This window comes from Rhinopithecus bieti, unplaced genomic scaffold, assembly GCF_001698545.2.
Source record: "Rhinopithecus bieti isolate Rb0 unplaced genomic scaffold, ASM169854v2 scaffold_13351, whole genome shotgun sequence".
Classification (NCBI taxonomy): Eukaryota; Metazoa; Chordata; class Mammalia; order Primates; family Cercopithecidae; genus Rhinopithecus; species Rhinopithecus bieti.
The window spans coordinates 3,607,209-3,633,892 of record NW_016807514.1 but is presented as its reverse complement, the minus strand read 5'-3'; the positions used below and the strand labels follow the sequence as shown (position 1 = coordinate 3,633,892).

General features: G+C 52.5%; 1 protein-coding gene across 1 annotated transcript in view; it reads right to left on the bottom strand.

Annotated features, from left to right (window-relative positions):
* The window catches only part of CFAP74 (cilia and flagella associated protein 74), an 80,526-nt gene extending 54,784 nt beyond the window's left edge, over nucleotides 1-25,742 (bottom strand). The window contains exons 1-7 of the mRNA XM_017882526.1: nucleotides 25,606-25,742; nucleotides 13,684-13,775; nucleotides 11,752-11,836; nucleotides 11,425-11,568; nucleotides 9,868-9,966; nucleotides 8,512-8,616; nucleotides 356-529 (exon numbers count right to left, since the gene is read on the bottom strand). Coding sequence (XP_017738015.1) covers nucleotides 356-529; nucleotides 8,512-8,616; nucleotides 9,868-9,966; nucleotides 11,425-11,568; nucleotides 11,752-11,836; nucleotides 13,684-13,756 — 680 coding nt within the window. The 5' untranslated portion in view covers nucleotides 13,757-13,775; nucleotides 25,606-25,742. The remainder of the gene's footprint in view (nucleotides 1-355; nucleotides 530-8,511; nucleotides 8,617-9,867; nucleotides 9,967-11,424; nucleotides 11,569-11,751; nucleotides 11,837-13,683; nucleotides 13,776-25,605) is intronic.
* Nucleotides 25,743-26,684: the final 942 nt, after the last annotated feature.

The following is a 26,684-nucleotide window of genomic DNA, read 5'->3' as shown; positions in this document are numbered from 1 at the left end:
AAAAAAAAAAAAAAAAAAAAAAAAAAAAAAGAGAATGGCCTGGCTGGGAAGAGGATGGGGCTGCCGGAGGGAAAGGGGAGGGGCAGTCTCGCTGGAGTGTGGCTTTAGTAGCCGGCTTTAGTGGCGGTATGGTGGCTGTGGCATCTCGGGAGGGCTGGGGCTCTGGGCAGGTACAGGGGGACGCCTGACACTTGGGAAGGACTCAAGGGTCCGGCAGACGAGCAAGCTGGGAGGAGGCAGGGAGGGTGCAGGTGGAGCCGGACAGATGCGAAGGGTGAGGAGACCCCTGGGGAGAGGGCAGAAGGACTGACAGGAGCTGCTGGGACAAGCGTGGGTGGGCCTGGGTGCCGCTTACCGGATTCTCAGCAGCCAGTTCCGCTCCATCTTCCCCAGGGCCTCCTGCTCCCTGCAGAGCTGCTGGGCTGCACGCACCTGGAGCCGCCGCCCCGCAGCCTCTGCCTCCTCACGGTCAGCTGTCCGGAAGGCCTCGAGTCGCCCCTCCTGGATCTCAATGTGCCACATGGCGTTCCTTCAAGCAAGAGGCAAAGCAGCTGGAGATGGGCCCCACAGTCATCCTGGGGGGGGGTTTCCCAGCACCGAGTTCTGACAAATCCTCCAGGCGGACGTCGAACACTCCCTCTTCTAGGGGCCATCTCTGCTCTGAGTGGCCCAGACACTGAGGCCCGCCCTGCCTGCCGCCAACCTCAGGAAAATCACTGTGGGTTCAATGCAACCCGGCTAGAGCCTGGCCTGCACTCCCGCATGCCACCCGCCGGCCTGAGGCCGTGTCTGTTGGCTGCGGTGGGCCTGGGGCGGGCCCTGCCCAGCCTGAGGAAGAGCTTTGGGAGGGGACAGCCGTGACTCTTTGGCTGGGCTGGAGGATCCCTGGTGTGAATTGACCAGCACCCAAGACCACCCCTCAGTCTTCAAATGTGCCTGGGGCAGGGGCTGTGGAGCAGGTTCGGCTGGCCCTGCTGGGTCCACATGTCCTGGGTGACAGGGGACCTGCCTGCCCCCTGGTCTTGGGCGAATTTGTCCTCGACTGTGAGTGATACGGCATCTGTGGTGGCCCCGGATGACACGGTGCCCCTTGGTTCTTGGCACAACTCAGGGAAATTTCTGGTGAATCTTTAGTTGGAGGAGTGCGTGTGCCGTGGGGGCTTAGGCCGGGAAAGTTCCTTCTGAGGATGTGGACAGTGTCCTTCTAACAGCGGCCAGGTGAGAGCATGCGGCCGCTGGGGAGGCGGCCTGGCCAGAGACGCCTGGTGGAGGGATGCAAGGAGCCGCTCCTGGAGATGTGCGAACGGTGCCACCCGGAGATGCGGCTCAGGCTGGGGCCGGCCACGCGAGGATCGGAACCCTGGACAACGTCAGACACAGGAGTTTAGCCGGCATCCTCCCTGCATTTCTGACATTCCACGTGATGTGTGCCGCAGTTCTTTCCTAGACACCCTTGATCATGCTGATTTCCACTTCCTCTTTCATTAAAAGCTTTTCCTGTGGGGCGGAGTCCAGTCTCTCTCCCCACTGCAATGCCCGGGGCAGGGGTCCCACCGCCGTGGCCCTCCGTGAATAAAGTCCGCTTTACATCTTTTTGAAAAAAATCATGAATATATGTTGAATTGAGATACTCATTGGTTTTCTCTTTTAACGTGTGAATGTCAAGAATTTCTAATGTTGAACCTTTTTTGGGGCTCCTAGGATCTAAACTCCAACTTGGCAAGGGAGGTGTGTGTGCGTGTCTCACACATGGCTGGATTTCAATGTTTAATGTTTTATTTAGGGTTTTCTGATTTACCTCCTGAGACTGGGTTCTACTTTCCCTCTCTCGTACGCCCTCTTGGTGTCAACATCGAGGTTGTGTCACTGCAATTCAGGAACTGGGTATACCATGTTCTCTGTTGGGGTAATTTTAAACATTTGGCTCCTTTCCAGGGATCATGGGTCACCAGATCTCTGGCTGGCGTCCTGCCACGCAGTGCGTTCGTTGCTTCCCGACTCAGGGGGACTCTGTGGAGCTTCCACGTGTGGGGTTATTTCTATTCCTCCCTCGCATGACTCATGAAATTCTTTACTCTGAGGATTCATGCTCCTACCAGCTCTGAAATGATGTTCTGCTGGATGTCGCGTCCCCTGCCCGATGATCAGTGCTCCAGCGGCCATGTGAGCTAACAGCTTGCGGGGTCTCTTAGGTAAGAGGCAAGACATTGTCTCAGACGTGGTCATTGCCCATTCCTGCTGCTGTAGGAAAACACCTGCAACTGGGTCTTCACAAACCACAGAAATTCATTCCTCCCAGTTCTGGAGGCCGGGAAGTCCACAGTCAAGGTGCTAGCAGCTTCGACGTCCTATGAAAGCCTGTGCCTTGAAGGCAGTGCCCGTCTGTGTCCTCATGTGGCAGAGGGACAGAAGGGCTCCCTCAAGCCCTTTCATGAGGCACTAATCATCTCCACCAGGGCAGAGCCCCCATGGCCGAATCTCCCAGAGACTCCACCTCTTCCTGCCGTCACCTCCATTTGGTTTCGACATATTTGGTTTGGACGTGTGTCCCCCGCAGGTCTCGTGTGTCCCCCGCAGGTCTCGTGTGTCCCCGCAGGTCTCGTGTCCCCCGCAGGTCTCGTGTTGAACTGGACGCCCCGGTGTTGGAGGTGGGCCTTGTGGGAGGTGTTGGGGTCGTGGGGCGGCTCCCTCATGAAGGGGTGGGCCATCTCCTTGGTGACGAGCGAGCTCACGGAAGATCTGGTTATTTGAAAGTGTGTGGCACCTCCACCCTCTTGCTCCCCCTCCCACGTGGGAGACACAGTTCCTTCACCCTCCACCGTGATTGGAGGCTTCCCGAGGCTTCCCCAGAAGCAGATGCCATCACGTTCCCTGTACGGCCTGCAGAACCCTGACCAATCAAACCTCTTTTCTTCTTATTTTTATTTGTTTCTTTTAAGATGAGTATCACTCTGTCCACCAGGCTGCAGTGCGGTGGCATGATGTCAGCTCACTGCAACCTCCACCTCGTGGGTTCAAGCGATTCTCCTGCCTCAGCCTCCTGAGTAGCTGGGATTACAGGTGCCTGCCACCACGCCTGGCTAGTTTTTGTATTTTTAGTACAGACAGGGCTTCACCATGTTGGTCAGGCTGGTCTCAAACTCCTGATCTCAGGTGATCCACCCACCTCAGCCTCCCAAAGTGCTGGGATTACAGGTGTGAGCCATTGCGTCTGGCCCAAACCTTTTTTTTTTTTTTTTTTTTGAGACGGAGTCTAGCTCTGTCGCCCAGGCTGGAGTGCAGTGGCCGAATCTCAGCTCACTGCAAGCTCTGCCTCCTGGGTTTGTGCCATTCTCCTGCCTCAGCCTCCCGAGTAGCTAGGACTACAGGCGCCCGCCACCACGCCTGGCTAATTTTTTGTATTTTTTTAGTAGAGACGGGGTTTCACCATGTTAGCCAGGATGATCGCGATCTCCTGACCTCGTGATCCGCCCGCCTCAGCCTCCCAAAGTGCTGGGATTACAGGTGTGAACCACCACGCCTGTCCACCTCTTTTCTTTACATGACCCAGTATCAGGCATTTCTTTACAGTGACACAAAGACTGACGAACAATAGGGTTGAGTTCCAGCACACCAATTTCAGGGGCACTGGCCTTCAGAGCAGAGCAGAGGCTGATTGGGAAAGACTGGGATTTTGAGAATGGTAGCACGGACATTTGAGGGTATCTGCACACATCTGAGTGAGCGCCCCAGACCGCCAAGCCCCTCTGCATATCCGTCCACATGGAGGCAGCTTTCTCCTCCCTCGAAGGCAGACTCTGCTGCCTGGGGGCCCCATAACACCTCCCTGAGGGGCTGCCAGATCTCCTCATGACCCCCTTACCATCCCCTGTGGCCTGGATGCTCCCAGGGGCAGGAACAAAGTCTGACCTGAGAGGAGAAGGATCCCAGAGGGGAAGAAAGCAGCCAATCTACACAGCAGGACCTGGGGGAAGGTGTGTGGGAATGAATTCCAGCCCTGCCAGACCACAGAGGGAAGAGCCTGTCCAAGGCCGGCCTGGGCGTCTGATGTGGACATGCCACCAGCCTACCCGCCCACCACAGGCCGCTCCCATCACACACTCAGCGGGTTGAGGAAACCTGGACCCCAAAGAGACCTGCACTGTGGAAAGCTAGATGCCAGAAAGTCATGCAGAAGAAGGAATCCCAACGTTTGGAGAGACAGCCTGCTGGAAAGTTTGTTGTTGCTGTTGTTGAGATGCGGTCTCGCTCTGCCGCCCAGGCCAGAGTGCAGTGGCACAGTCTCAGCTCACTGCAGCCTTGACCTCCTGAGCTTAATCAATCCTCCCACCTCAGCCTCTTGAGTAGCTGGGATTACAGGTGCACGCCACCACGCCCAGCTAAGTTTGGCATCTGTTGTAGAGATGGGGTTTCACCATGTTCCCAGGCTGATCTCGAACTCCTGGGCTCAAGTGATCTGCCCACCTTGGCCTCCCAAAGTGTTGGGATTAGAGGCGTGAGCCGCTGCATCCAGCTGTTGGCAAGTGTGACAGCGAGTGTGACCACATAGAGAAGACATGCTCTTCGTCGCGGCTCAGTGAGGAGAGTCCTGTGCCCTTTGCAAGCACCGAGGTGCACTCTGGAATGCATAGGGGCCCGGGCAGGGATGCCACCTTTGAGGGGCTCCCTGTTGCCCTGGGGTGCTGCTGGGCCTGGGAGGGAGTCGTGCTGGTGCCTAGGTGGGCAACAGGGCAGTGTGTCTCAGCGTGGATGGGTGGAAGCGGTTTGGGGCAGTGGTTAATTGATTTTGGGGTCCCTAGGGCTGAAGTAGATGGAGACCCCACTCAAGTCCCAGTTTATCTGAAGATTCAGTGTGGTCAGCTGCAGAGGTAATGATGAAGGTTGGAGGCTGGAGAGGTGGGACCCGGCTGGTTTTGAAGATGGAGGAGGAACGCAGGCAGCTTTGGAGCTGGAAAAGGCGAGGACACAGATTCTCCCCGGAGGCTTCCGTGGGGAACCAGCCCTGCCCACACCTTGACTTTAGCCCAGTGGGACCCGTGTCGGGCCAATGACCTCTAGAACTGCAAGCTCATAAATCCGCGTCCTGCTGAGCTGTTGAGTTTGTGGATTTGTCACTGCAGTGATGCGACGTGCGTGCAGTCAGAGAAGCCTCAGAGCAGGCCGGGCCGCAGCACCAGGGCCCCTCTGTGGGTCCCACGTGGCCAAGCGGGGTGCACACAAAGCCTCCTCTTCGTGCTGAGCTGGGCGTGGGAAAGTGTCACGTGACGAGGCTGTGCAGAACATGCGTGTGATAACTCACAGCCTGCCTCCCACCAAAGCAGCCTCCACCAGGTAGGGCTCTGCTGCTTCCTTCACGGGAGAGGCCCAAAGGCTTTGGTCGGTGTCTGGCATGCAGTGGGCACCCTCTTACCATGTGGGGAGGATGGGTGAATGACAGAGTGTATCTAAGCCGCCAGCACAGATTCAGGCACCTCGCCGTAGCCCCCAGGCACAGGGATGGCCCAGCACAGGCGCTAAGGACCGGGAGGTGGTGTGAGCAGGCAGGGTCGTCTCTAGGGCTTCCTTTGGCGGTTCCTGGGACCTGCTGGCCAGAAAGTGCCGTGAGGCCAGTCCAACAGACGCTTCTGCCAGCCCGTGGCCTCCTTGCGTGCACAGCTGCTGGTTCTGGTCAAGCTGCGTGTGAGACACATGCGTGCGGCATCCCGTCTCCAAGATGACTCCAGGAACCCCTGGCTGTTCACGCCTGAAGTCCCTCCACAGGGTCTTGGGCTGGCCTGAACACCTCGAGCCCAATCCCCTGCCCAGACCACGACCCTCAGGAACCGAGACCCTCAGGAACCGAGACCATCACACCCGCTGCCTTAGGCGGCTAAGGGCTAGGGTGGCTTGTTCTGTGGCTGTGGATGACGCGCATGGTGTGGCAGCAGGGACGTGTGCTGGGGAAGTTCAGGAGTTGTTCCCAGAACGTGGTTTGGGTCCCGAAGCAGCGGCCAGCCTCGTGCCCGCCACCTGTCCCAGAGCCACAACGGAGGACTCCCGGGGCCGACACTGGAAGCGGGCGCCATGCTCTCCAAGCTGCCCCTCGCACACACCCGTGGCCCACAGAGCGACAGACATGAACGCAGGATGTGGAAGGATGCCACTGCCAGACGCGAGGCGGCTGGAGCACCCAGACAAATCCTGATGGGCCAGAGCAGACCTGCCAGGGACACAGCACCCCCAGCTTACATGAAGGGGGAATGCTCTCCTAACAGTGGAAAGCCAACTAATAGGAAGGGATGGTGGAACTGGAAAGTCACCCCTTAGAAGCCATCACAGCAGGAATTAATTCTGGCAGGAAACACAGAGGGATGCCGTGCTCGTGTGAAAAGGGACATGGAGCAGGGTTTCCCAGCCTCAAAGCTTCTCCCCACAAGCTACGCATCAGTTTCCAAGGGAACGGCGTTGCTGCCCTGAAGAAGCCGGCGGCCCCACGGCGGGGCTGGCAGCCATCACGTGTCCCACGAGAGGACACCCAGAGGACTGGTCATCACCCCCAGAGGCATCAAGCACGGGCGCTGTGCGGGACAGCCCCTGGCCTGCGATCCTCAGAACTGCAAGGTCCGCCTGTCACAGAAGGACCGAGGCTCCCCCTGACTGGGGCGGGGCGAGGGGACGCCCTGGACACAATGCCCACATGGGCTCTGGGCATGGCTCTGGGCACGGGGCCGCGGGGCACAGGTGGTCTTGCTGCCATTTTGCAGCTCTTCTGTAAGTCTGGAATTGTTTCAAAATAAAACTTTATTTATTTATTTATTTATTTATTTTTTGAGACAGAGTCTCGCTCTGTCGCCCAGGCTGGAGTGCAGTGGCCAGATCTCAGCTCACTGCAAGCTCTGCCTCCCGGGTTCACGCCATTCTCCTGCCTCAGCTTCCCTTGTAGCTGGGACTACAGGCATCTGCCACCTCGCCCGGCTAGTTTTTTGTATTTTCAGTAGAGACGGGGTTTCACCGTGTTAGCCAGGATGGTCTCAATCTCCTGACCTCGTGATCTGCCCGCCTCGGCCTCCCAAAGTGCTGGGATTACAAGAGTGAGCCACCGCGCCCGGCCTTTTTTTTTTTTTTAAGACGGAGTCTTGCTCACTCTGTTGCCCAGGCTGGAGTGTGGTGGCACAGTCTTGGCTCACTGCAACCTCTGCCTCTGGGCTCCAGCGATTCTCCTGCCTCATCCTCCCGAGTAGCTGTGATTACAGGCGCCCACTACCAAGCCCAGTTAATTTTTGTATTTTTAGTAGAGGCAGGGTTTTGCCATGTTGCCCAGGCTGGTCTTGAACTCCTGACTTCATGTGATCCACCTGCCTTGGCCTCCCAAAGTGTTGGGATTATAGGTATGAACCACTAACTGTGCCCAGACCAAAAACTTTTTTTTTTTTTTTTTAAAGAAGTGGACAATCATAGCAACCTAGTAAAGTGAGGCCTTCCGGGGTTCATTAGCCCTGGGAAGCCCCCCGCCCTGGCACAGGTGCTGCTGAGCAGTGAGAGGGGCACGACAGAGCCATTGTCAAAGGAGAGCCACAAGGGACAGTTGCTCTCCTCCACGCTCAGCTGCAGCTGGGTTCAGTGTCCTCCCCTGCACCCTTCCCGCTGCCCTCACAGGTGGGGCCACGGTGCAGGGCACTGGACACCAGCTTGGGTCGTGACTATATCACAGGGAGCACAGGTCAGAGACTGGGTCAGAAACTACATCACAGCGAGTGTGGGTCAGAGACTGGGTCGTGACTACATCACAGGGAGCACGGGTCAAAGACTGGGTCGCGACTACATCACAGCGAGCACGGGTCAGAGACTGGGTCAAAGCCCAGTGGTGTCTTCACTGGGGTGGGGCCGAGATGTTAGGTCGCACAAGGGCCGGTGGCATGGGCACTCCTGTGGGCGGGGTGGCCTGAGGCCAGCACTCATCCCTCTGTGCCCCCTGCCCTGCCCAGGCTGGAAAGCTTAGGTCATCCTGGGCACGTGCAGGGTCAGTGCTGTGGACACCAAGGACCTGGCTGCAGCTCCCGGGGCTGGGGGCCATGTGGTTTGGGAGTCCTACTTGAGGCCAGCTCAGGGTGCCCTCAGTCGCTCTGAGCAATTCGTGCACCTTCCCAAACCCCTTCTTGCCAAACTCGCCAGAGGCAACTCGACGCATCCAACCCAACTCCACAGGAAAGCGTTTAGGACAGGGCAGTTGCCTCTCTCCTGGGTTCTGAAAACCCAGCTCGCTGTTCTGTGGAAGCGCAAAGCATGAGAAACGAGGAAAGAGAAAAAATAACCTGATATCGGAGTTCCTAGGGACATAAACAAACCCAGAGAAAAGGAAAAAGGCGACGTGAAGACTGATCCTTCCAACCGCTGCATTCACCCAATCCCCTTTCCACTTCCCGGCAGTTTCCCAGTCAGGTGCAACCCCCTCAGATCTTGCTCTCCGCCCCCAGGTGGGAAGGACTCAAGCCGTTCTGGGGCCCCGCCTGCTGCCAGTCCACACTGACTCACTCGCTCTCCTTCAGCACGGCCTCAGTCCTCGACTGCAGGTCTCTCTCATTCTCCAGCTCCACAAACAGGCGTCTGGACACGGCCTGGAGACGGCCCACAGTGGCCCTGCAGTGGCAAAGGGACAGACCGGGTGTGTGTCAGGCCTCAGTCACCCAGGGGCCACCCAGGTTCACCTGGCACCCCCTGGCCTCCTCTCCCTCAGGAGGGAAATCGTGGTGCTGGGCTACCTAGCTGGTGGAGTGTGGGGATGGTGGGAGGCTCTCCACATGCCCACTTTCTGCTGGGCAGGCAGTGCCCACATGGCACAGCCCCAGGGGGAGTGAGGGCTTGGGGAGCCTGCCCTGGACCCTCAGTCGCCCCTGCATGAAGCCCCTGGGGGCAGCAGACGTCCAGGCCTCTGGCCTGGGAAGGACCCAGCACATTTGAGAAGCCCCAGGCCCTCGCCTCGGGGTACTCTGGGTCCCTTCCCTCCCTCCTGCTCCCCTCCGGGTCATCATCCACACAGTGCACATCCAGCACCAGCCCAGCCGCGCTCCTAGAGACCACTTCCCCAGCAGTGGGCGGCTACCCACGAGAGCGGCGCAGCGCGATGCTGGCCGGAGGTCCCGGCCGTGTGGATGCAAGGGGTGGGCTTTGAGCAGCTGGCCAGGTACGGCGGTCACCCCTAGATCCTGGGTGCCACGGTCCAGGAATGAGGCAGGTCAAAACACCGCAGAGACCTGGGCAGCCCTGGCTGCTCCTTGACCCTCATGCCCCTGCAGCCCACAGTGGCCAGAAGCCCCTCACCCTCCAGGGCCGAGAGGACCTGCTAGTTTCCTTGCCCCTGGCTGCTAGCCCTCTGCTCCCCACGGCTGCACCAGCACCTCCAGGACGGGCACCCTGCTGGGGCCTTCCCAGGGCTGGGCTGACCTCGGCAGGCCCTGCAGGCACCCGGTCCCCGGAGGGCGAGGCGAGGCTGGAGCTGCAGCCGTGGAGCCAGCTCTGGGAGTGCCTGTCGGTGAGTGTTGGCGTCTCCAGCGTCCACAGGCCCTCCCACCTGGCAGTGTGGGACCCATGTGGGCCTCTCACCTCTTACCCCGCCTTCAGCTGCCCCACCCTGCTGCTCCAGGCAAGAGTGGCCCGAGGGGCCTTCCCCTAACTGCTGATCCACGCAGTCCTGCCTCCCAGAGATCCAGCCCTGGCGCCCTCCAGGCCCCAGCTTTGCCAACCTCACGTGCTTGTGTGTGTGTGTTGTGGCCTCACACTGGGGCTCCTCACTGGCCTGAACGCAGCAGGCACGCCCCACTTTGGGTGAACGAATGAGCCTCTGCTCTGACCTCATGCCCAATTCCCTGCCCTCTGTCGAGGGCCACCTACATGTTGCCCGCCTCTCCCTCTGTGGCGATCTCGGCTGCCACAGCCTCCTGCTGCTTGCCGATCAGGTCCTGCCTCTGCCGACAGGTGCGCAGCTCCCCTCTGGAACAGGAAAGCAAGGGTCAGGTGATGGTTCCCTGAAACCCCAGCCTCCAAAGTGGCAGTGGGGCCAGGTGAGGCAGAGCCAGACCCCCAGAGCCCCCCTTGCCCAGGTCAGGGGTCTCTCTAACACCTTCCAGCCACACAAGCAGGGTCCTGTCGTCCATTTTTGGAAAACTCTGCCCAGGGGCAACTGTGTGGCCCCCACCCGAAGGTGACATGCTCCTGGGGCCGAGGACAGTGCAGGAGCGGGAGAGAAACTGAGTCTGCATAAACAAGCGTGCTCCTGCGTGTGAAAGGCACGTGGTGGGAGGTCTGGGGCCCACGGGAAGGGACGAGCTGGAGCTCCTCCACCATCTTCCAGAGCATGGGCCAGGCAGGCCCAGATCACCAGCAGGGCATGGGCCGGGTCGGAATCCGGTTCACACAGTAGCTCCTGGGGGCGACTCTGGCCTCAGGTACAAACAGTGGAGCAAAGCCCAGAGCATGAGCTCTGGAGGTCACATTTTTTTTTTCCCCCCGAGACAGAGCCTTGCTTGTCACCCAGGCTGGAGTGCAGTGGCGGGATCTCGGCTCACTGCAACCTCTGCCTCCCAGGTTCAAGTGATTCTCTTGTCTCAGCATCCCAAGTAGCTGGGATTACAGGCATGCGCCACCACGCCCAGCTAATTTTTGTATTTTAGTAGAGATGGGGTTTCACCATGTTGGCCAGGCTGGTCTCAAACTCCTGACCTCAGGTGATCCACCCGCCTCGGCCTCCCAAAGTGCTGGGATTCCAGGCTGAGCCACCGCGCCGGCCATGAAGGTCACTTGGAAGACACACAGGTGCTGCAGGAGCCGAGGAGGGAAACCGTAGTTTCCCTGGGCGAAGTATCCAAGTTAGGCGCCCAAGTTATGCAGAAGAACATTTATCTTTTAGTTTTTTTATTTTTAGAGACAGGGTCTTGCTCTGTCGCCCAGGCTTGCTGCAGCTTTGACCTCCTGGGCTCAAGCGATCCTCTGGCCTCAGCCTCCCAAGTAACTGGGACCACAGGCATGTGCCACCACTCTCAGCTGAATGCTTTTATTTTTTAGGAGACACTGAAATATTGAGGAGTGAACTATCATGTCTGTAATTTGCTTTAAAATAATTTAGCAAAAAGACCCGTAGATATAAAATACAAACACACACAAACACAAAGAAAGAAGCTACAGCGAAAGCCTGACCGTTGGCAACTCTGGTTGGCGTTGGGGGCAGCGGGGCTGCTTGTTTCTGCCTTTTCTGTGGGAAGGGGGCTGGGAGCGCTGGGCACCAGCTCCTGAGTGGGGCTTGCAGAACTTCTCCTCCATGGAGACCCTGTGGGACCCTCCCTTGCAGGCCCTCAGGGTGATGATGGGCACAGGACCACCCCTGCTGCACCCATGTCATGGCCTGGGGGGGCAGCAAGAGGCGGAGGTGCAGTGGCCTCAGCCCCAGCTCACCTCATCTTCTCAATGAAAAGCTCCTGCTCCTCATGCATCTTATCCAGGGCGCTCAGGTTCTGTCGCAGGTGAAATGCCTGCGTTCTGTCTTCAGCTGTTTTCTTCTTCAATTTATCAGCACCAGTATCTAGTTCCTTCACTGAGCTTAGGATGAAAAGGACACCAGCTACCACCACCCTGGCCGCAGGCTCAGAACTCATTCCTCGGTGTAGCCTGCCGGGGTGGGTGCCTGACAGCTCTGTTTCAGGAGGGAGCTGTGGGAGCTACAGCCTGTGGGAGGGAGGAGGCAGCCGCCCTGCTCCCTTTACCCCCCACCCTCTGAGTTACCTGCTGTGTCCTGGGTCCATGTCATCCTCAGCTTCCTGCAGGAGACATCTGATGTCAAACTCCGGATCCTCTAATTCATCTCTTTCTAGAAATCAAGGCAAGAGGTTAGAAAAAAAAAAAGTAGATCAAACATTTGTGTCTGAAGTTTTAAGATAAATCTTTTTCTTTTTTTGGGACAGAGTGTAAGGAACCAGCCAAGCAGGCACGGGCGGAGGTAAACAGCCTGGGTGACGCAGTGGGATTGGGGCGCTGGCGCCCCGAGAGAGAGAGTCAGGGACGTCCATTCTGCAGACCGACGTGGGGGAGCCTGGGCACAGCACCACTTGGCTCGTGCCCAGAGAAAGAGTGAAGTTGCTGACCCTGAAGTCAAGGGAGAGCCGGCCATGCAGCTGTGTGTGTGGGAGCCACCGGCCTAAGCAGCCAGGACAGGGCGGACAGTGTGAGAGGAAGCCACTGGTCAGAGCTGCTGCTGAATAAAATCCTTTTTCACCTGCTTGCGGCCCCCCGAGGGTTCCCTCTGCTCATCCACCCACTCCCTTTGGACCTCAACATGACATTAGGCGTAGTCATGAACCTGACACGGAGTCTCTGTTGCCCAGGCTGGAGTGCAGTGGTGCGATCTTGGCTCTCTGAAGCCTTCGCCTCCCAGGTTCACGGGATCCTCCCACCTCAGCCTCCCGAGTAGCTAAGGCTACAGGAGTGTCCCACCACACCCGGCTAACTTTTACATTTTTAGTAGAGAGAGGCTTTCCCCGTCATGACCAGTCTGGTCTTGAACTCCTGACCTCAAGTGATTCACCTGCCTCGGCCTCCCCAAGTGCTGGGATGACAGGTGTGGGCCACCACACCCGGCCAGTTTTAGGATAAATCTTGACAAGCTCTAACTTGATGGTTCTCAAAGCAAAATCCAGGGAACCCTGAGAGTCCCCGAGTGTCTTTCAGGGCCTGGGAGGTGAAAACCGTCTTCATGGTCACACTCGCACGTCATTTGTCTCCTCACTGTCTTCCCATGAGAGGACAGTGGCGTTTTCCAGAGGCCGCATATGACAGGTGACATCACAACAGACAGCTCTGAGATGCCAGCTGTCTTCTGTTAAACCGGACTCTTACGTTACCACTCATAGGTTTGTTATTGCTATTTTAAGTGGCTAAGTATTAAAATGGTTTCAGCTTTGATTTTTGATACAGTAAGTATTGAAAGATACGGGCAACATAAACAAATGTTCTCTGGCTCTTCAATAATTTTTAAGAACGTAAAGGGGTTCGCAGACAAAAGAGGCGGAGGGTCACTATCTCAGAAGATTACAGTGGACTTCCGGCAAAACATGGCAAATGGAACACAGCTTTTCTTCCCTTCATTAAATCTCAGTCAAAATGACGGAAAAGGCAGAAAGCCACAGTTGCAAGCGGGGCAGGAGAAGGAGACGGTGGTGGGGGGCGGGGGGGAGAAGGCCACCCAGCGCCGGGAGACGGGCAGCTGACTCAGCATACTACAGAACCCAAAACGAGGTGGGGAGTGGGGTGGGAGTGGGAAGGAAATGCATTTCCAGATTGCGATGGCCTGCCTGTGCCCAGAACCAAATCAAGGCACGTCTCAGAAAAATTTCAGATCATCAGAGATTTTTTAAAAAAAGCTTCCAGGAAAAGAAAACAAAAATAGGTCACATTCAAAGGATTGGGATAAAAATGGCACCAGATTTCTCAATACTGATGTTGGAAACTAGAAAACTATGGTCTGCTGCCTTCAACATCTCAGCCACAATTTATCTTTCTTTCAAATAAAGACAATAACATAAGCTCCCTCTTTTGAGAGAAAGACGTGAGTGTCAAAGATACCCTCTCCCACAAACGGAATTAAAGGGCGACTACGGAGCATATCGTTTGTCTTTCTTGTTGCTGAAACTTGTGCTACTGTGACAGAAGCTTTATTACCATCTTCCAAAAGCCCGTCCTCAGGGAGCAGGCTGCCGTCGTCCTCCGGGAGCAGGCTGCCGTCGTCCTCCATGCTGGGAGACAGAAATCAGCTACAAGAGATGACCACAAAATATAGATCAATAAAATCGTAGATTAAAAAAACGATGAATTAACACTTTCTCTTAAAGAAGACATTAAGAAAATAAACCACAGATTAGGAAAAAATGTTTGCAGCACACACATATGTGACACAGGTCTTACATCTGGAACACACAGAGAGCTCCTATCAACCACATAAAGTCCAAACTCCAGTTTAAAAGGTCAAAAGAGGCCAGGCGTGGTGGCTCACGCCTGTAATCCCAGCACTTTGGGAGGCCGAGGCGGGTGGATCACAAGGTCAGGAGATTGAGACCATCCTGGCTAACACTGTGAAACCCCGTCTCTACTAAAAAATAGAAAAAATTAGCCGGGCGTGGTGGTGGGCGCCAGGGGTCCCAGCTACTCGGGAGGCTGAGGCAGGAGAATGGCATGAACCGGGGAGGCAGAACTTGCAGTGAGCCGAGATCGCGCCACTGCACTCCAGCCTGCGCGACAGAGCGAAACTCCATCTCAAAAACAAACAAACAAACAAAAGAATGCTTGAGATCAAAACGCCAACAGTAAGCACTGGCAAGGCTGTGGAAGGGCTGGCATCGCCCGTGTTGCTGGTGGGAGTGTAAAGGGATACTCGGGAATACTGTTGGCCAGTTTCTTGTTTCTTTTGTGACAGGGTCTCACTCTGTTGCCCAGGCTGTAGCGCAGCAACTCAATCATAGTTCACTGCAGCCTCAAACTTCTGGGCTCGAGCAATCTTCCTGCCTCAGCTTCACAAGGAGCTAAGACTACATGCATATACCTCCATGCCCAGGTAATTTTTAAATTACTAGTAGAGATGGGGCGGATCTCTCTTTGCTGCCCAGGCTAGTCTTGAACTCCTGGTCTCATCCACGATTTGCCCACCTCAATCCCAAAGTGCTGGGATTACAAGCTTGAGCCACTACATCTGACACCAAAACCAATTCTTAAATAATTTCAAAATTATCATTACACTTTGGTTATCACTTTGGGAATGTTAGGAGCTTGCTCGTGTGGAACTCTTGGTACCGAATCTTCTGTGTCCGTATGTTGGAACTAAATAATTTCACTTAAGAAACAGGCCGGGCGCAGTGGCTCCTGTCTATAATCCCAGCACTTTCGGAGGCTGAGGTGGGTGGATCACTTGAGGTCAGGAGTTTGAGACCAGCCTGGCCAACATGGTGAAACCCGTATCTACTAAAAATACAAAAACTAGCCAGGTATGGTGGCAGGCACCTGTAGTCCCAGCTACTTGGGAGGCTGAGGCAGGAGAATTGCTTGAGCCCAGGAGGTGGAGGTTGCAGTGAGCTGAGATCGTGCCACTGCATTCTGTCTCAAAAAAAAGGAAAAGAAAAAAAGAAACAATGTTAAAATCACAAACTCTTTACTTATTTTTTCTGGTGAGAATCAAATTTAATGTCTAACTTTATTTTATTTTTTTGAGACAGGGTTTGACTCTGTTGCCCAGGCTGGAGTGCAGTGGTACGATCACAGCTCACTGCAGCCTCGAACTCCTGGGCTCAACTGATCCTCCTGCTTCAACCTCCCAAGGAGCTGGGACTATAGGCACGCACCACCACACCCAGCTGATTTTTGTATTTTCTGTAGAGACAGGGTTTCGCTGTGTTGCCCAGGCTGGTCTCAAACTTTTGGGATCAAGTGATCCACCTGCCTTGGCCTTCCCAAGTGTTAGAATTAGAGGCGTGAGCCATTGCGCCCAGACAGTGGCTATTTTCTATTATACCTTAAATATGTGATTGGTTTTAACACCTATTTTTTTTTTTTTGAGATGGAGTCTCGCTCAGTCGCCCAGGCTGGAGTGCGGTGGCGCGATCTCGGCTCACTGCAAGCTCCGCCTCCCGGGTTCACCCCATTCTCCTGCCTCAGCCTCCCAAGTAGCTGGGACTACAAGCGCTCGCCGCCACGCCCGGCGAATTTTTTTGCATTTTTAGTAGAGATGGAGTTTCACTGTGTTAGCCAGGATGGTCTCGATCTCCTGACCTCGTGATCCGCCCACCTCGGCCTCCCAAAGTGCTGGGATTACAGGCTTGAGCCACCGCGCCTGGCTGGTTTTAACACCTATTAATCACATCATGCTTGTACCATGATTAATATACAAAAGAGCTGATGTCAAATGCTTAAAAATCAGCCTGGCACAGTGGCTCATGCCTGTAATCCCAGCAACATGGGAGCCTGCGCTGGGAGGCTCTCTTGAAGCCAGGAGTTTGAGACCAGCCTGGGCAACACAGTAAGACCTACATCTCTAGAAAAAAAAAAAGTGCCCGGGCGCGGTGACTCACACCTGTAATCCCAGCACTTTGGGAGGCCAAGGCGGGTGGATCACGAGGTCAGGAGATCGAGACCATCCTGGCTAACATGGTGAAACCTCCTCTCTACTAAAACTACAAAAAATTAGCCGGGTGTGGTGGCGGGCGCCTGTGGTCCCAGCTACTGGGGAAGTTGAGGCAGGAGAATGGTGTGAACCCAGGAGGCGGAGCTTGCAGTGAGCCGAGATCACATCACTGCATCCTGGCAGCCTGGGCGACAGAGAGAGACTCCGTCTCAAAAAAAAAAAAAAGTAAAAAAATATAGCCAGGCATGGTGGTGCATATCTGTGGTTCCACCTATTCAGTAGGCTGCAGTAGGAGGATCACTTGAGCCCAGGAGGTCAAGGCTGCAGTGAGCCGTGATTGTGCCATTGCAGCCCAGCCTGGGTGACAGCAAGACCCTGACTCTAAAGTTTTAAAAAAAAAAAAAAAAGCTTATAAGTCAATGTATCTATCATAGAGACAGACATTTTACATTGGGAATTAGCACTACCATTTCACATTGAAATAATGAGTAATTCCAGGTGAAATGTACATAAATGTTGACATTATGTATGAGAGGCTAAAACTAAAATTGTAGAGGGCTGTTTTTCATTGCTTAACTTAGCAATTGCTTCAGAATAATTCACTAAAAATACTTCAGTGCCTAGCAATGTCTCTTGGATGAATTATTAATATATCAATGCCAGCAATTTTTTAAACTTACAAAGAAACAATTGCATTTTAAAGTCCTGAGAGGCAGAATTTTAAGGCATCTTGTAAAATTCCAACAATATTTTTCCCCTTGAAGGAACTGATTAACTTGCTAGTCTTTGAATGGCCGGGTTTTCAGAAGATACTTAGAAAACAGCCAGACCTATTCAGCTCGGGGCTCGTGAATTCCCTGTGGCCTCCGTGACCTCGCTTTGCTGGACACCCAGTGGGTGACAGTCTTATAAAAGGTGTCCTTGCGCACACACAGTTCCATTTCAGATGATCACACGAGACCATATACACTGAGCATCCGTTAAAGACGGCACTTCCAACAGGCAGTCCCCTCTGATCTCTCCTGAGTCCTCACTAACAACAGGGGGTAGATGTACCGTTTTCAGTACATGAATCTACCAGGGCAAGGGCCAGTGGGAGAAACAGGAGCAAAGAGAAGCGGGAGGTGGAGGGATGAGGGTGGCTGTCCCTGCAGACAGAGGCGCTGGCTGACCCTCTGCAGGGGAAGCTGAGAACAAACCCGACGTGGCCACACAGCTGTGAGAGGCTCGGGAGTGGCAGCTTCGGGTGCTCCTCCGGTGGGAACAGTGGGATCGGGAACCGAGAGACCCAGGAAAGCGTGGAAGTTCCACCGTGGTAACATGGCCAGCCAGTGTGCCGTCATCACACTGAAAACCATCAGAAATGCTGGATAGGACTGTGCTTTAATTCTTGTAAAAATGCTGAAGAACAAACCAGGTGACCTGGCTCACGCCTATAATCCTAGCACTTTGGGAGGCCGAGGTGGGTGGATCACTTAAGGTTTGAGACCAGCCCGGCCAACATAGTGAAACCCCATCTCTACTAAAAATACAAAAATTAGCCAGGCGTGATGGCGTGTCCCTGTAATCCCAGCTACTCAGGAGGCTGAGGCAGGAGAATCATTTGAACCCGGGAGGTAGAGGTTGCAGTGAGCTGAATTCATGCCACTGCACTGCAGCCTGGGCAACAGAATAAGACTCAGTCTCCAAAAAAAAAAAGTTGAAGAATGAACAAAATAAGAAACTTTCAGGTTAAAACCTAAGTAAAGGTAAAATATAGATTAAATAACCAAGCTAAAGGGAAGTATATTATTGAATTGCATTAAAACCAAGAACAGGCCGGGCGCNGCTACTCAGGAGGCTGAGGCAGGAGAATCATTTGAACCCGGGAGGTAGAGGTTGCAGTGAGCTGAATTCATGCCACTGCACTGCAGCCTGGGCAACAGAATAAGACTCAGTCTCCAAAAAAAAAAAGTTGAAGAATGAACAAAATAAGAAACTTTCAGGTTAAAACCTAAGTAAAGGTAAAAATATAGATTAAATAACCAAGCTAAAGGGAAGTATATTATTGAATTGCATTAAAAACCAAGAACAGGCCGGGCGCAGTGGCTCACGCCTGTAATCCCAGCACTTTGGGAGGCCGAAGCAGGCGGATCACGAAGTCAGGAGATGGAGACCATCCTGGCTAACACGGTGAAACCTCCTCTCTACTAAAAATACAAAACATTAGCCGGGCGTGGTGGCGGGTGCCTGTAGTCCCAGCTACTCGGGAGGCTAAGGCAGGAGAATGGTGTGAACCCAGGAGGCAGAGCTTGCAGCGAGCCGAGATCACGCCACTGCACTCCAGCCTGGGGGATAGAGTGAGACTCCGTCTCAAACAAACAAACAAACAAACTAACTAAACAACAGCAACAACAAAACCAAGAACCACAACAAAAAAATCAAACTAACTTTTTTTGTTTTTTTTTTGTTTTTTTGAGGCAGTCTCACTCTGTCACCCAGGCTGGAGGTCAGAGGTGCGATCTTGGCTCACTGCAACCTCCCCCTCCTGGGTTCAAGCAATTCTTGTGCCTCAGCCTCCTGGGCAGCTGGGATTACTGGTACAGGCCACCACGCTCAGCTAATTTTTGTATTTTTGGTAGAGACGGAGTTTCATCATGTTGGCCAGGCTGGTTTCAAACTCCTGACTTCAGATGATCCGCCCGCCTCAGCCTTCCAAAGTGCTAGGATTACAGGTGCGAACTACTGCACCTGGCCAAACTCTCTACAGTTTAAAAGAGACATCCAGGCTGGGTGTAGTGGCTCACCCCTGTAGTCCCAGCACTTTGGGAGGCCGATGCAGGAGGATCACAAGGTCAGGAGATGGAGACCATCCTGGCTAACACGGTGAAACCCCATCTCTACTAAAAATACAAAAAACTAGCCGGGCGAGGTGGCGGGCGCCTGTAGTCCCAGCTACTCGGGAGACTGAGGCAGGAGAATGGCGTAAACCCAGGAGGCGGAGCTTGCAGTGAGCTGAGATCCGGCCACTGCACTCCAGCCTGGGCGACAGAGCGAGACTCCGTCTCAAAAAATAAAAAAAATAATAAAAAAAAGATAGAGAGAGAGACATCTAAAACCTTAGGAAGCACTGCATTTTAAAAGTCAGAAAGAAACGCAGGAACCTTAAATAGGAAGTTACTGGAGTTGTCTAGAAACAGACAAAAAACTTAGGCAAAAAGCAGGAACGGCAGTGGGGACACATTCTAACCGCATGTTCAATTCACCAGGAAGACTCAGCAGCGTCAAATCTGCATTTAATGTTGATTGATCAGATGATTCATTGATCAAATTATTCATTATGGGTGCTACTTTAAATATATGAAAAAATAGAGAAAAAAATCAAATTAAGTGTGTGATCTCATGTGGGTTTCTAAGTGGACTGGCAATAACAGAAAGAAGGTCTGCTGAAATATTGGCCGGGTGCGGTGGCTCACGCCTGTAATCCCAGCACTTTTGGAGGCCAAGGCGGGTGGATCACTTGAGGTCCGGAGTTCGAGACCAGCCTGACCAACATGGTGAAACCCCGGCTCTACTAAAAATACAAAAATTAGCCGGGTGTGGTGGGGGGCATCTGTAATCCCAGCTATTCAGCAGGCTGAAGCAGGAGAATTGCTGAAACTGAAACTCAGGAGGTGGAGGTTGCAGTGAGCCAAGATCATGCCACTATACTCCAGCCTGGGCAACAGAGCAAGACTTTGCCTCAAAAAAAAAAAAAAAGAAAGAAAGAAAGAAAGACAGAAAAGGCATAAGGAATGGAAGGAAAAATGGTCATTATTTCAGATAAAACGACTGTATACACAGAAAATCTAAACAAATATACAGATAAGTTATTTAATTAAAACAACTTAGTAATGTTGCTAGGTACAACTTCAATAATAAAAACCAAGTATATTTCTATTTATCAGAAGAAATAATGAGAAAATAAGATTTAGAAAAGCTACCATTGACGATTACATAAAAAACCGTGAAGTACTCAAGAATAAATGCAACAAAAGACACACAGACCTCCACAGAGAAAATGAGGAACCTCCTCGGGCAACATTAAAGGAGACGGACATAAAAATAAATGGAACAAATGACCCCATTTCTTCAACAAACAAATGGCCGGGGGAAGATAAGGAAGGGGAGGTCTTTAAGTCAAAAGAGCCTCGAGAGACAAGTTGGCCACATGCAACCTGGGGAGCTTGTTCGAATCTCGATTCAAGCAAACCAGCTGTGAAAGACATTTTTGAGACAATTCCTGAAAATGAGCACAAACTGGCATTAGTTTCCATTAAGAAATTATTAATGTGGACCGGGTGTGGTGGCTCACGCCTATAATCCCAGCACTTTGGGAGGCTGAGGCGGGCAGATCACTTGAGGTCAGGAGTTCGAGACCGTCCTGGCCAACATGGTGAAACCCTGTCTCTACTAAAAATACAAAAATTAGCCGGGAGTGGTGGTGCGCGCCTGTAATCCCAGCTACTTGGGAGGCTGAGGCAGGAGAATCGCTTGAATCTGGGAGGCAGAGGTTGCAGTGAACCGGGATCACGCCATTGCACCCCAGCCTGGGTGACAGAGCGAGACTTCGTCTCAAAAAAAGAACAAAACAACAACAAAAAACAAGAACTTATTAATTGTATTGGGGTTGATGATTTTGTGGTTATGCTAAAAACAAGTTTCTATCTGTCAGAGGCACCTACAAAGGTTTTTCCAGGTGAAATGATATCATGCCTGGGGTTTTCTTTGAAACGCATGGGTCCAGAACTACAAGTAGGGAGGGGTAATGGGAGAGGAAGGCTGTGAGGCTGACACCTGGGGCTTTTTTGACTTTGCAATTTTCCATAATAAAAGTTTTTTCTAAAAGAAAATCTAAATAAATAGGCCGGGCGTGATGGCTCACGCCTGTAATCCCAGCACTTTCGGAGGCTGAGGTGAGTGGATCATGAGGTCAGGAGATCAAGACCATCCTGGCCAACACCGTGAAACCCCGTCTCTACTAAAAATACAAAAACAAAATGAGCCGGGTGTGGTGGCGGGCGCCTGTAGTCCCAGCTACTCGGGAGGCTGAGGCAGGAGAATGGCGTGAACCTGGTAGGTGGAGCTTGCAGTGAGCTGAGATCCGGCCACTGCACTCCAGCCCGGGCGACAGAGCAAGACTCCATCTCAAAAAAATAAAAATCAATCAATCAATCAATCAATAAACAAACAGCTGCATATTCAAGCACTAGAAACTCAATGTTGTCAGGAAGTCAGTCCTTTCCAAAGTGCTCTGCAGATTCCCTAAAACCCCCATCCAAATCCCAACAGAAACATGTGTGTGTGTGTGTGTGTGTGTGTCTGCATGCCAGAGCAAGAGAATGAGAAACTCGTGTGGTGAACTGTAAAATGTATATGGAAGAACAACGGAACAACAGTTTTGAAGGGGGAAGGGGTGCCCCACCAGATATCAAGATTGATTCTAAAGCTGTAAAATTAAGACAGTAGAGTGCTTTGACCAAGACAAACAGACCAATGGAACAGATCAGAGAGGCCAGAAACCGGCCCTTAAGTACTAGCGCTATGCAGGATAGAAGCAGGGTTGCTGAGCAGCGGCCACGGAATGGACATCCTTGTCGGCACCCACCTGAAGATCAGTCCCACGTGGATTAAAGACTCGTTTGGGAAAAATCAAAATTCTGCTACAGCGTGTGTGTTAGCGAGGAGTCAATGGGGGGTAGGAATGGAGCTTTGTTACCTCAGAATTTCTTAAATAAGACACTAAAAACATTAGGCACAAAGGGAAAAGTGGTAGAGTTGCCCACATTTCAATGAAAAACTTTCATTCAGGCCAGGAGCAGTGGCTCACACCTGTAATCCCAGCACTTTGGGAGGCCGAGGTAGGTGGGTCACTTGAGGTCAGGAGTTCAAGACCACCTGGCCAACACGGCAAAACCCCATCTCTACAAAAAATACAAAAATTAGTCGGGCGTGGTGGTGTGCAGCTGTAACCCCAGCTACTCGGGAAGCTGAGGTAAGAGACTCCCTTGAACCTGGGAGGTGGAGGTTGCAGTGAGCCAAGATCGCGCCACTGCACTCCAGCTCAGGCGACAGAGCAAGACTCCATCTCAAACAAACAAACAAATAAACCCAAATCTTTCGTTCAGATGACATCCCAGGGAAAGTTAAAGAAAACCTACAAAGTAGAAGACAATCCCAGCATATAACCCAGAGGTTTACTATCAGACCACGTAAGGAATATCCATGAATGGGTGAAGAAGACAGACAGCCCCATACCAAAATGGGCAAAAGACTTCAACAGGCACTTCACAGTCCTAGTCAAGGGCGTGCCATGTCCCCTCACATGCTCATGGGTTCGGAGGATCAGGATGTGGGTTTTTGGGGGAAGAGGAGCTCAGACTGCCTACGGCACCCTCTAGCTCCGCGATTCCTCTCCCAGGAGCACACCCCACAGAAAATCCCACCTGTTGTCTTAGCTTCCTGGGGTCGCCATAACAAAGTACCACAACCTAGGTGGCTTCGACAACAGAAGTTGTCTCAAGGTTCTAGAAGCCATCGTCTAAAACTGAGTTGCTGGCAGGGCCATGCTCCCTCTGAAGGCCTGAGGAAAGGGACTGTTTCAGGCCTCTCTTCTAGCTTCTGCTAGTCCTGAGGCTTGTGGCAGCAACATTCCCATCATTACAGGACATTCTCTGTGCATGTCTATGTCCAAATTTCTCCTTTTTATAAGGACACCGTGGGTCATACTGGATGAGGTGTTCACCCTATTCTATTATGTCCTCCTCTTAGCTACTTACAGGCAACACCGTAAGTCCAAGTAAGGTCATATTCTCAGGTCCTGAGGCTTAGAGACAGCCCCGATGGCCGTGGTGCCACGGTGTGAATGAATCTCTCACACAACCCTGAGGAGAAAAAGACAGAGGCACGCCTGATACTCTTCCTCTCCCCCTTCCCTTCACTGTCACAGTAGGTTCCCTGGGTGGGGCAGGTGCAGCAGGATCCACAGTGGCCCAGGCTCGGCTGTCGGAGCCTGGCTGGGTGAGGAGGGTGCCGGTGTGTACAACTGAGGCTCAGAGCTGTATGCGGGCACTTGGCTGGGTGAGGAGGGTGCCGGTATGTGTGGTTGCAGCTCAGAGCTGTATGCGGGCGCCTGGCCGGGTGAGGAGGGTGGAGGTGTATGCGACTGAGGCTCAGAGCTGGATGGCAGAGCCTGAGAGGGAAGAGGGCAGCCCCTGGTGTGGTCCAGCAGAGTGTATCAGAACCCAGGCAGGGGAGGAAGGTGTCCACTGTGAGAGCCTCCCAGGCCAAGCCTGGGAGTGATGACATATTTGCGTAGTTTCCGAGTACCTCCAACAAAATGCTTGTTAATTACGAAGGAAAAAAGAACTTCCCAGTGGAGATGCTGGCAGATACCACCTTGATGAAGAGCTCAAAGTGAACATCACCAGTAACGTGACAGCGTGACCACTGTGAGTCGCTGACTGGATGGAACGAACAGGCCCCGGCGTCACCTCTGTGACACACAGTGGGAATCTAATCACCAGGACACAGCAGACGAAACCAAATGGAGGGACTTTCGACAAAGTCATTGGCCCATGACCTTCAAAGGTGTCAGGGTCATGACAGCCAAAGCAAGGCCAAGGAATGTTCTGGACTGAAGGGGAATAAAGAGGTATGGTGAGAATTCAGTGTAAAGTGATTCCAGGCTGGATCCTTCCACGTTGGGGGCCTGATGCAATTAACTGGTAAAGCATGTTTGACAGACTGAGGGGTAAACACAGCAACAGGCCTGTGTCCTCCTGTGTGGCTGTGTTGGAGAATGTCCTTGTTTGTGGAAAAATACACTCGACAAAGGTGGTGGGCGACAGAGCACCATGGAGGCAACTTACTCTCAAATACTTCACCACAAGTTTTTTTGTGCTGAGCTTGCAACTTTTATACAAGTTTGGGATTGTTTCAAAACATTTTAAAGAATGTATGTGGTATTACATAAAGTTTATATGTATTATTAAACTTATGTAAAAGTATATGTGGGATTACATAAACCTTTATATATAATATATAACTTTATATAATACAAGGTTTATATAATACTGCATATATTCTTTAAAATGTTATATAAATAAATTTATATAAAGTTTAAAATAAGTGAAAGTTAAGGGGGCATGGTGGCTCGTCGCCTGTAATTCCAGCACTTTGGGAGGCGGAGGTGGGTGGATCACTTGAGATCAGGAGTTTAAGACCAGCCTGGCCAATATGCGCAAACCCCGTCTCTACTAAAAATACAAAAATTAGCCGGGCATGGTGGTGGGCGGTCATGAGCCCAGCTACTCGGGAGGCTGAGGCAGGAGAATCGCTTGAACCCAGGAGGCGGAGGTTGCAGTGAGTCAAGATCGCCCCGCTGTACTCCAACCTGGGCAACACAGTGAGACTCTGTCTCAAAAAAAAAAAAAATTTAAAGAATATATGTAGTATTATACAAAGTTTAGTATATATTATTAAACTTACATAAAATTATATATGGTTTTATATATAGTTTATATAGTATATTTATATTATATATTGTTTATATAATACCACATACATTCTTTAAAATTTTATATAAAGTTTATATAAAGTTTAAAATAAGTGAAAGTTAACTATATTTTTTAGGGACGCATGCAGAGTTAAGTAACACTAAATAAAATTACATATTATCTTTAAAATTTTATATAAATATAAAGTTTATATAGTTTAAAATAAGCGAAAGTTAACTATAGTGTTTAGGGACGCATGCATGGGTAAGTAAAACTGAAGAAAAAGTCAGACATGGTCAAGAAGAGTGGGTCTGTGAACGGCAAGGGGGAGTGACTGTGGGGTGCTGATGTTGTATTTCTTAACTTGGGTAGTAGCTACCGATGTTCGCTTTAGAACCCATCTCTAAGCTGACCATGTGCATTTATGCACCATCTTTACCCGGAGAATCGCTGTCAGTCAATTTCTTTTCAACTGTGGGCCCTAGAGCAGGCCTGCTGACTACCTCAATACTTGGCTTATGCAGATAAAAGGAGTATTCCTTTAGGAGTAACAAAACACTAGAGGCAAATCAGCTTCCAAAACCAGGTTATACATACTAAAACCAAATGACTTTGGGGCTACGGACCATGCTCTCCTTTTTAGCTAGGCAGACACTCATGAGTCTTAACTTTTACCAGACAGGCTGGCCCTTGATTTTGTTTAATGTTTTTGTAAATGTGTTATAATAATACATTATTATAACATCTGCTGCAAAGTCAGGTGCGGGCCCCTCAATCGAGGCTGTGCCAGCGCCGGGGTTCCCTGAAACGAACCAGGGACTAGAACTATTAACAGTCTTTTCTCTGGCACAGCTTTAGGGAAAGGCGTTTAATATGGGACGGAGTTCTGCCTGGGGGGCGGGGGTCAAACGCTTCCAGCTCAGCCCCAGGGTCAAACGCATCCGCCCCCACACCCACCTCTGGCTGGCCTGGGTCCCAGGTTCTCGGGCTGCGGGGGCACAGAATCCCCGGGCTGCTCAGGGAGGCGGCGGTCCTCGGCGATGGCCCTCCGCGGCGCCAGCGGCGTGGTTTGGAGCGGGGAGCTCCATGGCAACGGAAGACTCCATCGTGGCCGGAGGGGGAGCCTCGCCCGTGCTGCTCCCCGACTGGAGCGAGTGGCTTGGTCCGACCCACCACCCACCGCGCGGCGCGGGGCGGGGCGGGGCCTGCCCTCCAGGCAGGAGCGGGGCGGTCGCGGGCCCCGAGGCACGGCAGAAGGGGCAGGCTACAGGTCGCGGGTGGGGGGACATCTCCGGGGTCCCAGACGTCCAGGCCTGGCCCAGGGCCCAGCTTTGGAGGTGACAGACAGGCTTGGGGGGCCTGGAGGAGCTCAGCACGGGCGCGGGGGCTCAGAGGACGGGGTAGGTGCACGATGGTTTGTAGTCATTGTCAACCTAAAAAACTAGGAGGTTTCCCCTGAAAATGGGTGTTTTTCTCTTCTCTTGAAGATGGAAGATCGGGCCAGGCAGGGTGGCTCACGCCTGTAATCCCAGCACTTTAGAAGGCCGAGGTGGACGGATCACTTGAGGTCAGGAGTTCAAGACCAGCCTGGCCAGCATGGTGAAACCCCATCTTTTCTAAATATACAAAAATTAGCGGGGCGTGGTGGCAGCTGCCTGTAATCCCAGCTACTCAGGAGGCTGAGGCAGGAGAATCGCCTGAATCCAGGAGGAGGAGGTTGCAGTGAACCAAGATCACACCACTGCACTCCAGCCTGGATGACAGAGTGAGACTCCAGCTCAAAAAAAAAAAAAAAGACTTCTGGATTTTATGTTCCAGCAAAGGCTCTAATAGAAAAATTGTAAAAGTAAATAGCAAAGTCAGTGAGCGATGATGGTGCCATCACACTCTGTCCTGAGTGAAATCAAGACCCTGTTCCAGAATTAAAAGCAGCAAAAACCCGGCTGGGTATGGTGGCTCATGCTAAGTTGGGCAGATCTCTTGAGGTCAGGAGTTCAAGACTATCCTGATCAACATGGTGAAACCCTGTCTCTACT